Genomic DNA, 11,759 nt, shown 5'->3' with positions numbered 1-11,759 from the left:
TTGTGAGTTGGTCTCGTTCAGCTCTGATACCGAGTTAACTCGGGCGATACGTCTCGGTCTCGGACGAGTTTAAAAACCATGGTTGGAAGATAGTACTCCACTTTCCTTTATTAACTGAAAAATGAGATTCTAAAATTCCAAATAGGTTTATCACACTATAACAACAGGATTTAGAGGCATAAAAATAAGGGCGTTTTTGTAATTGCCTTTAGATAAAATCATTTGCTGCCGGTGTTTTCTTAAAAAAAAACGCCCTTAAAATCATAGGTCGTAATTTTGTAAGGGCGGTTTCGCAAAAAATACGGATTGAGGCGATATTCGAAAAGCGCCTGAAATCGCAGATATTTAAGGGCGATTTTGTTAAAATCACATGGATTGCTCTTTATTTTGCGTCTAAATTTTTGCCGTAAGCCATCACTCGCTCGATCGATTCCATTCTTTTCCTCTCCTTCACTCTGTCAATTTCATTTTTGATCGTATTCCCTCACTCTCTCACTCTCGCAATTTCTCTGAATAGGTTTTTTGCCCCAATTTTTGCGTAGCAGATCGTTGAAGCTCGAATGAGAACTTGAAGTGAGTATTTTCTACTCTTGACAATTTTTTGCCCTAACTTAAAGCTTGAGTAATAAATCTGATGTTATTTTTATCAAGAATCATTGCGATTGGTTTAGATTGTTCAACGAAATCAATCTACTCGAATTTATTTTTAAAGGTTTGCAATCATTGAAGTTAGATTGAGAACTTGAAGTTAGAGTTTGAGGGAAAAACTCGAAGAGATCTGCTGCTGTCCTCTCATCCATTCGAGATCGTTCTAGATCCAGTGGTGAATTGAAACAGAGGGAGAGTAGAAGTTGTAGCAGATTAATTAGATGAGATCCCTAATTTGTTTTCTAGTGAGTTTTTCAATCGAAATTTCTTAGAATTTTTTTATGAATTGGATTTGTTTTTACTGTTAATTTCATGTATAGTAGATCATGAGCCACATCTAACCGATTCTGAAACTGCAATTGCCAGATCTGCATTGACTTCACAAAGAATGCAGAAACTTAATCCCTTGACCCCCCCAACACACGTCCCTTGAACAAGGTATTTCCTTGTTTTTTTACTTGGTAATTCCCATTTTTTCACCTTTTAGGCCACCAACCCAATTTACAGAAAAGCTTTAAGCATTTTCTTTCCAATGTTGACTTGAATTCCTAGTTGTGAAGTTACAGTGGACACAATGATCATTCCCTTTATTTGACATTAATTTTCAGCAATAGATGATAATGGGCAAATTAAAGAACCTAAATATGCTTAGACATCATACTACCCATTACATCAACCTTGTATCGATTGTTTAATTATAGTATATTTTTTCCTTTGTTTTTATTGGTGAGTCTGTTTTTTAATGAGATTAGTAATTCAGTGTTGATTATGGTTGATTTGGGAAGGAGCATTGGTTTCAGCTCCTTCCAATGGTGTTGGAGGCACTAAAGCTGAACCAAAGATATTTGTTGAAAAATCTGAAAGAGGTGCAATAAATAATATTGTAGTGTAAATCTAAGATTTTCCTTTGTGTTTCACATAATCTTTTAGCATTTCTCATTTGCTTGTAAGATATCAGGGTATTTATGCATTGGAAAGTTCACAGTTGGTGTAATTTTTGTATACTATTAGGGATGACATGTATGTTCGAATTCATGGGCACTTGAAAGGTTTTCAGGGAAAGAGGTATTTAGTTGCCTTCTCTGTTAGGTATGACTATAGTAATTTATTTAATTTTTTATATTCTTTTGTTCAGTTGATATTTTTTCATTTTCATGTTATAAAGTGAGATGAAATGAGTATTTGCATATGGTTATATTATTCCACTGTAGTATGTTGAAACTACTTTTATTTGGATCGCTTGTTCTCAATAATTTTGCAGAAACTAAGTATCAATAGAGAGTGTACCCTGAAGTAAACTTTGTGTATGTATCTCCATGTAATCTTTGATCACGTGTCACACTTAATTCATTTAGACTATCTTGGGTGGGATTTTAGCTCAAACGAGTAGGTCAATAACTTTTGCATAGAATATAGGCCAATGGAATCTTCGAATTTTGTTAGGTAATTGTCTTCAAAGTACTAGAGCAACTCTTCCAAGGGTTGGTAGGTTTCCAATGAATTCTATCATACCTTACTTGTTTCGATTGAAATGTAAAAGTGATGGAATTGAGAATTGCATTTTGATGAGTCATCATAACCTGTTCATAGTTGTACCAAAGCACATAAGCTGCTTGGGTCACTATGCTCCTCTAGTTTGTCTATAGTTGCACACTTGCACTGGTTTAATAGGTAAAAAATAAATATTCGAGCTTTAGCGGTTATGTGATATGATGTACACTATGAATTCTGCAAAAATTAGGAAAAATGTTTTTACAAGCGTGAGAGGCATATACCTCAAGGTGCTCCTTAGGACAAGGATAAAAAAGGCCATGAGGTGCAAGAATTGTGAAAAAAACTAAGGCCTACACCTTAGAACAAGAAGCATTCTCAAGGCGTACTCCTTGGTGTGAATGCTGAGTGTGATTGATGTATATGACTTATGGCCAAGGCATATGTTTCCCACTTTATTTTTTCCCTTCATTTTATTGTAAAAAATTATATAATCATAATCAAAGAAAATTATTTAATTGATTTGATTGTTGTATGTAATATTATACAGAGGAAGATATTGAAAACACTATTTAGATGCATTTTGTAATAAAAATAAAATAGTTTTTATTGCATAAATTTCATATATCAATTAGGAATTGTTTCTTAATGTGGGTTTGATTCTTAAATTTCAGAAATATGTGGTGGCTATCCTATTTTTTCTACTTTTGAAAACATGGATGGTTTAAATCATTTGATTCAGTATGTTTTTCACTATGAGATTCTGTTACTAAGAATGATGGGTTCAACCTCTAAGAAGTTGAAAAGTACCCTAAAGGTTCTGATGAAGGAAAAGATGGAGGAGAATTTCTTAAAAATCATTATTAATATACCTTCCAAAAAAAAATCTTCTTAAAAATTGTTTGATTTTTTTCAAAAAAAAAACTTTGGACTCTCAAAAATTAAGAATGAGTTGTTAAACCAATGTCTTATTTGTCTCCTGTATTTCTGTTTAGAGCCTATTGGGGGGGGGGGGGGGATATGTGATAGTCTGTTTTTTCCATTTGAATTATACCCTGTATGGTATCTTCTAGAGTGACTTGGAGAAAAGATGATAAAGGAGGAGTTGCTCCCCATGAGCTCTTATTGTGGTGAATTCACTTGATTTAAGCATCGAAAAGAAAATGGAGTGGCTAATGGAGCTTTTATTTGTAAAGATATCCAAAGAAAATATACTAAAAAGTTTGCTTCTATTGGGGTTTAGATACGAGAAAGTACCGCTCTAAATATAATCCCTTGAGAGCAGTATTTACTGGAACCTAAATGTAAATCATGTGTATAGAGTTATTCTAGGGCTATACTCACAAATTGGACTCTCTAGAAAATATATGGCTCCCCCCTCCCCCTCCCCTGAGGTGGATGTCAGGACTTATGACCCATTTGAAGAAAATTGAAGGGTATTCTGATTGAACACCACGAGATTACATCTGGTGTTCCATGTTGTTGCATGCAATTCTAGTATGGTTACTTGATTGTAATATTAATGACCTTGAGTTGTGGTTTTCAGGCTTGTAATGGCTTCAATGAGATTGCTTACCACTTCATAGAGTGTGCATATGTGCATGTTAGCAACACTAAGCTACAGGTATTGATCACTAGACCTTGTGTTATTGTGCTATTAACTACACATCGACTCACAAATATACATGTCTACGGAAGTGTGTGCATTTGATTGATGCATTCTATGCTTGAGTCGATAGAAATTTGATGGAAGTTTTAAGCTCATCAATATATTTTTTCATGTTTATTGAATATGGTAGTATTTCTTTGGTAGTAGTAAAGTGACAATTGTACCAAAAATAGTGTAAAGGAGATGAGATAAGGCATACAAGTCTTTCTCATCTCATTGCTTTTTATTAAGTGTTTTCTAAGATATGCCCATTGGGGTCGAGCCCCTTCCTCAATTGGTTGAAGTGCTTATGTACTACATCAAAACCATGGGGTTATGAGTTTTCTACTCTTGCTTACCATTGGAAGGAAAGAAAATGCTCTTGAGAAACCATGGTCCATGTACCATGGTTGCAATTTTTACCATGTCATCATTATCATCATTCAAATTTTTGCGAAGGCTAATCTGTCAAATTTTTTGATCTATCGGTTCATTGAATTTTGATTACTAATAAAGGTGCATGACTGTGTTATTTGGCTCTTACAGCTTATGTCGGTCTAGCAATTGTTGCTGGGTTCATATGGTGGTTTGTATACACTGAAAGTGGTCCCAAGCTACCATGCCATGAATTGGTGAGTTGTCATAAATCATTAGTTTGTGTAATTTGACTCTTTAACCATTGAGAATGGACTAAAACTGTGTTTTTAATTGGTCGGGTTTGTATTGTAAGCTAAGTTGTCTTAGAAACATGTTTTGTTGTAATCCATGGTTCCAAGTCATGGGTGACTTCAGATAACCTTGAATTGGCCGAAGTATTCCTATCACCTTCAGGTGAGGTCATGTACCAGGTTTACTCACCCAAGTCCCTCAGTAAGTTGTTAGTGAAGGTTGGAGTGACCCAATCCATTGTTTAAAAATCAAGTGTTGCAGTTATTTGTTTAAAAATTATTGTTTCTTAGATTTTTGTGTCAATTAAATTAAATTATTTCTTTTAACATATTTTTCCCTCTAAATTCTTTTATGTTATAGAATTACGGTCCAAAGTTTGATTTGATTCCAACTAGGTGAAGGTGGGTTTGGATCCCTGCTTGTGGTATCAACACTCACAAATTTTACCAACTTAGCAGGCTAGCACCTTGATGGGTCTTGAAAACTCACATGCACTTTACACCCCATTTATCTCACTTGGTAAAACAGATTGAAAACATCTCCATTGTAAAGAAATCGATGTTAAAAATGCCTTTGTGCTTTTCTACCAACAATCCTCCGTAGTGCCTCAAGAATACTCTTCTGTTGATCCTGCATTAGTCATGTCAATTTTTAAGTGTAGATGCTATGTTTCATCATATCAACCTTATAGTGATGTCATATGTGGGTATAATAGGCATCAAAGTGTAACATTTTATTTTCTCACCATGATTCAGTGAGCACTAACGATTGATTTTGTTCAATATTGGCAGACTTTTGGAGTAGAATGTCCACCTCGTGCAGAAAATAGTATACCCTTGTTTACTCCACCCCAAACCCAACCAATACTTCATACCACTTCATCGTATGATGATTTAGCTGTTGAGGCTTCTCTTCAAACTGGTACTTCTGGTCTCAGGTACTGTTTCACTATGATATTGGTGACCATATGGTCTTGGTTGTTGATGTAACCATCCAATCTATTGCAAGCTTCACTTCCATTCAATAATTTGTAGTGTTGGTCTCAAACCATTTAATTTGCAAATTGAGCATTATTGGCCTCAGTAGAAGATTCTTCTGCTTCCATTTATCCTAATGTGGAGTTGTTATCTTAGTATTTTTTTCCCCATCTTTCTTTGATCTTGCAAATAAAAACTATTTTTAATTTCATGTAAATATACTGGAAGTATATCCTTAAACATCGATGGAAGGTTCATATTCGTGTAAGTTGATTTTCTGTACCATTTAATTACAATTTATTTATTTGTTTAATAATGTTATTGTTATCCATAATAAAATAATACTATTGTCATCAAACGTGTATGATGGAACTCAGGTCTGTCATCTTTGAGGAATCCTAAACATGTTTGGTAAAATATTCATTTACAGGTTGTGGCATATTTTTATAAACATGTGATAAGTGACATTTGGGGTGCCAATAGCAGCTCTTTTTCTTTATATAATTGCAAAATTTATTTTGGAATGAATATTTTATTAAATTTTTATTACAACATTAGAGGCGGTTTTGAACTGCCTCTAATATTGTTTTTTTTAAAACTAAATTTATTATTAGGGGCGGTTTTTAAACTGCCTCTAAAGTATAAGAACCACCCTTAAATTATAGTCTTTAGAGGCGGTTTAAAACTGCCATTAAATTATTATTATTAGAGGCGATTTTCAAATAGCCTCTAAAATATAAGAACCGCCCTTAAATCATATTCTTTAGAGGCAGTTTTTAAACCGCCATTAAATTATTATTATTAGAGGCGATTTTCAAATAGCCTCTAAAAATATAAAAAATGCCCTTAAATCATTATTTAGAGGCGGTGTTGAAACCGCCCTTAGTTGGCCACTAAAAGGAATTAGCGACGCCACTATAGTGGGCGGTTTGACTAAACCGCCCTTAAATATATTGGAGGCGGTTTAGTTGAAATTGGTGGCAGTTTAAAACCGCCTCTAAATACCTCATATTTTGTAGTGTCACCTGTGTGATTGTGAAGAAGAAGAGAAGAAAAGTTGAGAAATGGCAGACGCCGTCGTTTCGTATGTGATAGGAAGGCTTGGTGACTTCCTCATTAGTGAAGCAGCTATCGTATACGGGGCACGCAAGCAAGTCGAGCGACTGCAAAGTGAACTGACATCAATGAGGTGCTTCCTGAAAGATGCCGATGCAAAGCAAGAAGGAGACGAGAGAGTGCGAAACTGGGTTTCTCAAATCAGAGAGGTTGCTTATGATGCAGAGGACTTAATTGAAAATTTCATCCTTAAAGTAGAAGAAGATCAGGACCATGGAACTCAGAGAAAAAGAGGATTTGTGAGCTTTATCAAGAGGTGCGTTTGCATAATTAATGAAGGGGTATATCTGTACGACATTGGCAACAATACAAACGATATCCTTGATAAAATCCAGAGGATCTCTACCAGTCTTGCAAGCTACGGCATAAAAAATGTTGGAGTTGGAGTTGGAAGAGAAGGGACAACAACAAGTTGTTCAAATGAAAAGTTGCAGCTCAGAAGGTCTTCCCCATATGGCTACGATGAGGATGATTTTGTAGTGGGCTTTGAGGATAATGTAAAGAAGTTGATGGCACAATTGGTCAATGGAGATCCGCGGCGCTGTGTGATATCGTTAGTAGGCATGGGCGGATTAGGTAAGACAACTCTCGCCAGAAAACTTTACCATTTTGGTGATGTTAAAGCCCATTTTGATTATTGTGCTTGGATATATGTATCGCAAGAGTATAGTACCAAAGATCTTTTGCAGAAAATCATTAAGTCTTTTCGGGAACCCACTAGAGAGGAGTTTGAGATGATGGAAAGGATGGAAGTGGAAGACTTGGAGCGTAAGCTTAATGTTTTTTTACATAACCATCGATACTTGTTGGTAATTGACGATATATGGAGCGAAAAAGCTTGGAAAAGTGTAAGGAATGCTTTACCAGACAGAAGGAATGGGAGTAGAGTAATTCTTACAACTCGCAACAAGGAAGTTGCTTCATGCGCCGATCGTGAGACTCCTCCCCACCTGCTCCCACTTCTAAACAAAGAGCAGAGTTGGGATCTTTTTTGCAAGAAAGCATTTCCAAGCAATGTTGGTGCAACTTCTTATCCTCAAGATTTGGAGACTTTAGGTAGAAAGATGGTCGAAAAATGTGATGGTTTGCCATTAGCTATTGTTGTATTAGGAGGACTGCTGTGGAAAAAGGGACCGGACGAGTGGCAAAGAGTGGCTGAGCACATCGATGCACACTTAATGAAAGACAATCAAGTCAAGGAAATATTTGCTTTAAGTTATAATGAGTTGCGATTTGAATTGAAGTTATGCTTTCTCTCTGTGGGCCTCTTTCCGGAAGACTTGGAGATCTCCTGCAAGAAATTAATCCAGTTGTGGGTGGCTGAAGGGTTCATACCACGGGAACACCAAATAATGGAGGATGTAGCTGAGGATTACTTGAAAGAACTGATCGATGGATGCATGATTCAAGTGGCGGAATGGAGTTGGGATGGGTTGAGAGTTGAAACTTGTCGCATTCATGATATTTTAAGAGATCTCTCTATCTCAAAGGCGAGGGAGGAAAATTTTCTTGATATTTGTACAAATTATAGAAATTATGAACCCTCGGCTAAATCACGTCGACATGCCATCCATTCTGGGATTCAGCGGTACGTTTCTCTTAACCATTGTAATCCACAACTACGGTCACTTTCATTCTTTGACAAAGATCATGAAGGCCCTCTCCAAATCGACCAGTTGGAATTCATTTACTCAGATTTCAAACTGTTGAGGGTGCTTGATCTTGAGAATTTCGCATTACACAAATTACATGATGGTGTAGGAAAACTGATTCATTTAAAGTACTTGGGATTGAAGGGCACTGGATTGAACGAACTTCCACCGTCTATTGGCAAGTTGCGGAGACTACAAACGTTAGATCTAAGGGTGAGCGAATCTCTCGTACAAGTACCTAACGTATTATGTAAGATGAAACAATTAAGACATCTACAGTTGATACGCTTAGCATCTTCTCATACCCGTTTGCAAATTGACACTTTGAGTGAACTCCAAACACTAGAGTATGTAGATGCTGATGTTTGGATGCAAAATGATTCAGTCAAATTGATCAATCTCCGAGAATTGGATGTAAGACGAATATCAAAGTTGCATGGAAATAAATTCTGTGACTCTATTGCCAGATTGGGGAGCCTTCAATCCTTGAGATTGGAAACAGAAGAAACATTCCCAACGCTAATTCCACTTTCTCAGTGTCATCGTCTCCATCATTTGATATTGTGTGGGAAGATAGAAATGTTACCAGAGCTACATGATTTCCCACAACACCTCACTTCCTTGTGCTTGTCAGGCTCCAATTTAGTGCAAGATGCGGTGGCAACATTAGAGAAGCTCGAAAACCTAAGGGTCCTCCACTTACAAAATCAATCATATGTGGGAAAGCAAATGCGCTGCACTGCGAAAGGGTTTCCTCAACTCCAAGTTCTACGACTTCAATCATTGTATGAACTACAGGAGTGGAGGGTGGCGGAAGGAGCAATTCCAAATCTTAGCCGTCTTGAAATTGATTGTTGCATGAAGTTGATTATGATTCCAGAAGGATTGAAATCCGTCGTCACTCTACGAGAATTGAAGATCAGAAGAATGCCAAAAGAATTTGAAGACAGGGTTGGAGGAGAAGGAAAGGATTTCTTTAAAATCCGACATGTAACTTCCATCACCGTCACTAGTCATTGAAGAATTCAGTGAAATCATCTCATCTTGGTTAGCTCTCTCTCTCTCACACACACACACACACACACACACACACACACACACTCACACACACACATTCTTGTCTATTATATTTCTGTTTCTTTACAATGTTGGCTACTTCAATTATCCATTTTTATATGAATTCAAGTTGTTACTGTTCAGCTTCCCATTATACCTTGTCATTCCACCTTTTTTTTTTTGAGTTGCAGGCATTTTGGCATATGGTCAGGCCATGCTAACAGAGAGCATCAACGAGGCAATCATGGAGGATCCAGTTTTTCATGGCACGAAGTTAATGGATGGCCAGTCCTTATTCTTATATGAAGTTAGTAGTGAATGAAAAGCTTGCCTAGAGTACCCTGTAAATATAGTGAGACTTGGTTGATTGGGTGTTGATAGAGTGAATTGTTGATGAGTTCATGTGCAACACATGGAATTATTGTTGTATCGATGGGTCTTCCTTCCTTGTTTGTCTACTCTGGTTTGTTTTGCTTTTGTTCTTTTACTTTGTATTGCTTATGTGGATTAAGTCATTCCAATGGTTGTATTGCACTTATTATGGAAAATAAGAAATTTTACTCTCTTCCCTTTTCGAAAGCTGTTTCTTAATGTTTTGGTTTATTTGTTGCAATTACCATGTTTCGTCAACATGGAGTTGTATGATTGTTGTTCGAATTCTGTCAAACAGAAATGGCATAAGAGCAAAATCAATAGAAGTAGATCAATGTACTCCATTTGGCTACGGCTGTAATCCATCAATAAGAGCTATCAGTTGGACGAAGGGAGGGGTTACCGATTAAGCAAGCCTCTACTTCCCTCGTATGAGCTCTGATTGAAGTTGAGGGAAAATAAAGAGGACATTAGGCACGCAAACATGTATTGTTTGATGCACCCTTTGAAATGGTGAATGGAAGTGGTCGAATGACTATCCCAATCAACGTGAATCTTTTTACAGAGTCAAATTTGGTTCCTAAACCTAGAACTAGAAGACAACTCCCAAAATTGAATCCACACGCAGAATGACTATCCCAATCAACGTGAATCTTTTTACAGAGTCAAATTTGGTTCCTAAACCTAGAACTAGAAGACAACTCCCAAAATTGAATCCACACGCAGGTCGAGGCATTTTCACTTATGTTACTCAATTCGATGGTACTCGTCCAAAGCACAAACTCATACGAACCGAACCAGTTCACGGTATGGTTTGTATTGCGTTTATAAAATCAAGTGAACCACAGACCTACTGAATTTTCATTGGGTTCGGTGAACTAAACAATTTTTTAATTGGTTCGATGAATCAAATCAATTTATTATATTTTTTTCATTGGTTATATTTGAATTTGGATTATTATGTTAATTTGTTTTTATTTAATGTAGAATTTTTTAACATTATAATTGAACTTATAACTTGTATACTTAAATTATATATATGCAGAAGGGAACCGAGCAGATCTAAGGAACCAAAGCGAGCTAAGAAGCGAATTATCTGTACCTACCCCTGCGAAATGGATTCATTCTAAAGTGGCAAACCTCGAATCTGAATTTGAATTGAGCAAACCAACAAACTACGTAACATAATTATAAACTAAATTGCTTGACTTGGTGGTCCCTAGATTCAACCAAGTTTTTAGTTAATAAACTGAACCACTTGGATCGACTTAGTCGGATTTCTAATTAATATTTTTAACCATTTGACCTGACAGTCTCTTGACTCTGTCGAGCTCCTCGTACTACATCATTTGGCTTGGTGGAAGTGGAACACCTCAACTCGGTCAATTCATCAATTAACCAAATTGTGCCAAAATGGATATCAAATTTGATGTTCACAAATACACATCCCCTGCTTTTCCTTTTCACCTTTTCGTATTTTCTTTCACCAATGCTAATACATATCACAATAAGATGTATCATAATAGAACATTTTAAAACATTGCTTTCATCTTCTTTGCTCCATGTTATAAATTTGAGAGGGTGAAGCACGACTATGGGTAGCTTTGCCCTATGTTCAAGCTTCCTTAACCACCCATCCTAATTACTATAGTCCATTCCACGTATTGTCTTCACCATTTGTAATTCCAAACTACTTTTCTCAAAGGTCTATTTGGCCACAATAAAAATTATTTTACATATCCTGAATTGGATTTTCCTTAATCTTATGGTGGAAACCCTTAACCAGATTATCTTCCATTATATTGTTTGTCCAACATTTATGACGTAGGTTCATCTATATTTTTTATTGTCAAATAGTCTACATGTTTTTCAATATGTATTACAAAATTCAGTCTTAAATACTAATTAAGAATAATAAATATCTCATTGTCATAATTTTTCAATATTTCATTATCATAATATATATATTTTTATAATTTAAAAAATAATGACAATAAATATCCTTTAAAATATGATTTCTAATTGATCTATATTTTAATTTGTTCATGTTCGATCTTTGTTGTGTATGAGAATAATTTTTATTTATTGGGCCTTGAAATTTTGAAGAACTTGTAGTGTTCTTGACAGAGA

General features: G+C 35.9%; 1 protein-coding gene across 24 annotated transcripts; it reads left to right on the top strand.

The window, feature by feature from the left end:
• The first annotated feature begins 255 nt into the window (after positions 1 to 255).
• LOC147407506 (disease resistance protein RPP13-like) lies at positions 256 to 9,836 on the top strand. Of its 24 annotated transcripts, none has more exons than XM_086436120.1 (10): positions 258 to 406; positions 518 to 573; positions 713 to 893; positions 1,015 to 1,086; positions 1,660 to 1,737; positions 3,686 to 3,763; positions 4,334 to 4,419; positions 5,248 to 5,393; positions 6,529 to 9,248; positions 9,449 to 9,836. In XM_086436120.1, exon 9 carries the CDS (start codon positions 6,618 to 6,620, stop codon positions 9,219 to 9,221), a length of 2,604 nt encoding a protein of 867 aa, XP_086292246.1. In that variant the 5' UTR covers positions 258 to 406; positions 518 to 573; positions 713 to 893; positions 1,015 to 1,086; positions 1,660 to 1,737; positions 3,686 to 3,763; positions 4,334 to 4,419; positions 5,248 to 5,393; positions 6,529 to 6,617; the 3' UTR covers positions 9,222 to 9,248; positions 9,449 to 9,836. The 24 variants fall into 24 exon arrangements, with proteins under 24 accessions (XP_086292248.1, XP_086292246.1, XP_086292225.1 ...); XM_086436099.1 differs by having other exon boundaries at positions 6,453 to 9,248; XM_086436122.1 differs by lacking the exon at positions 9,449 to 9,836 and having other exon boundaries at positions 256 to 406; positions 5,248 to 8,137; positions 8,346 to 8,501.
• Positions 9,837 to 11,759: the final 1,923 nt, after the last annotated feature.

This window comes from Akebia trifoliata, chromosome 3 (genome assembly GCF_017979445.1).
Source record: "Akebia trifoliata isolate Shusen 1 chromosome 3, ASM1797944v1, whole genome shotgun sequence".
In the NCBI taxonomy this organism is placed as follows: domain Eukaryota; kingdom Viridiplantae; phylum Streptophyta; class Magnoliopsida; order Ranunculales; family Lardizabalaceae; genus Akebia; species Akebia trifoliata.
This window is presented reverse-complemented; position numbering and strand designations above follow the sequence as displayed.

Coding starts and splice junctions, on each gene's coding strand:
- LOC147407506 (XM_086436112.1), top strand. CDS start 6,498: ATGGCAGACGCCGTCGTTTCGTATGTGATAGGAAGGCTTGGTGACTTC.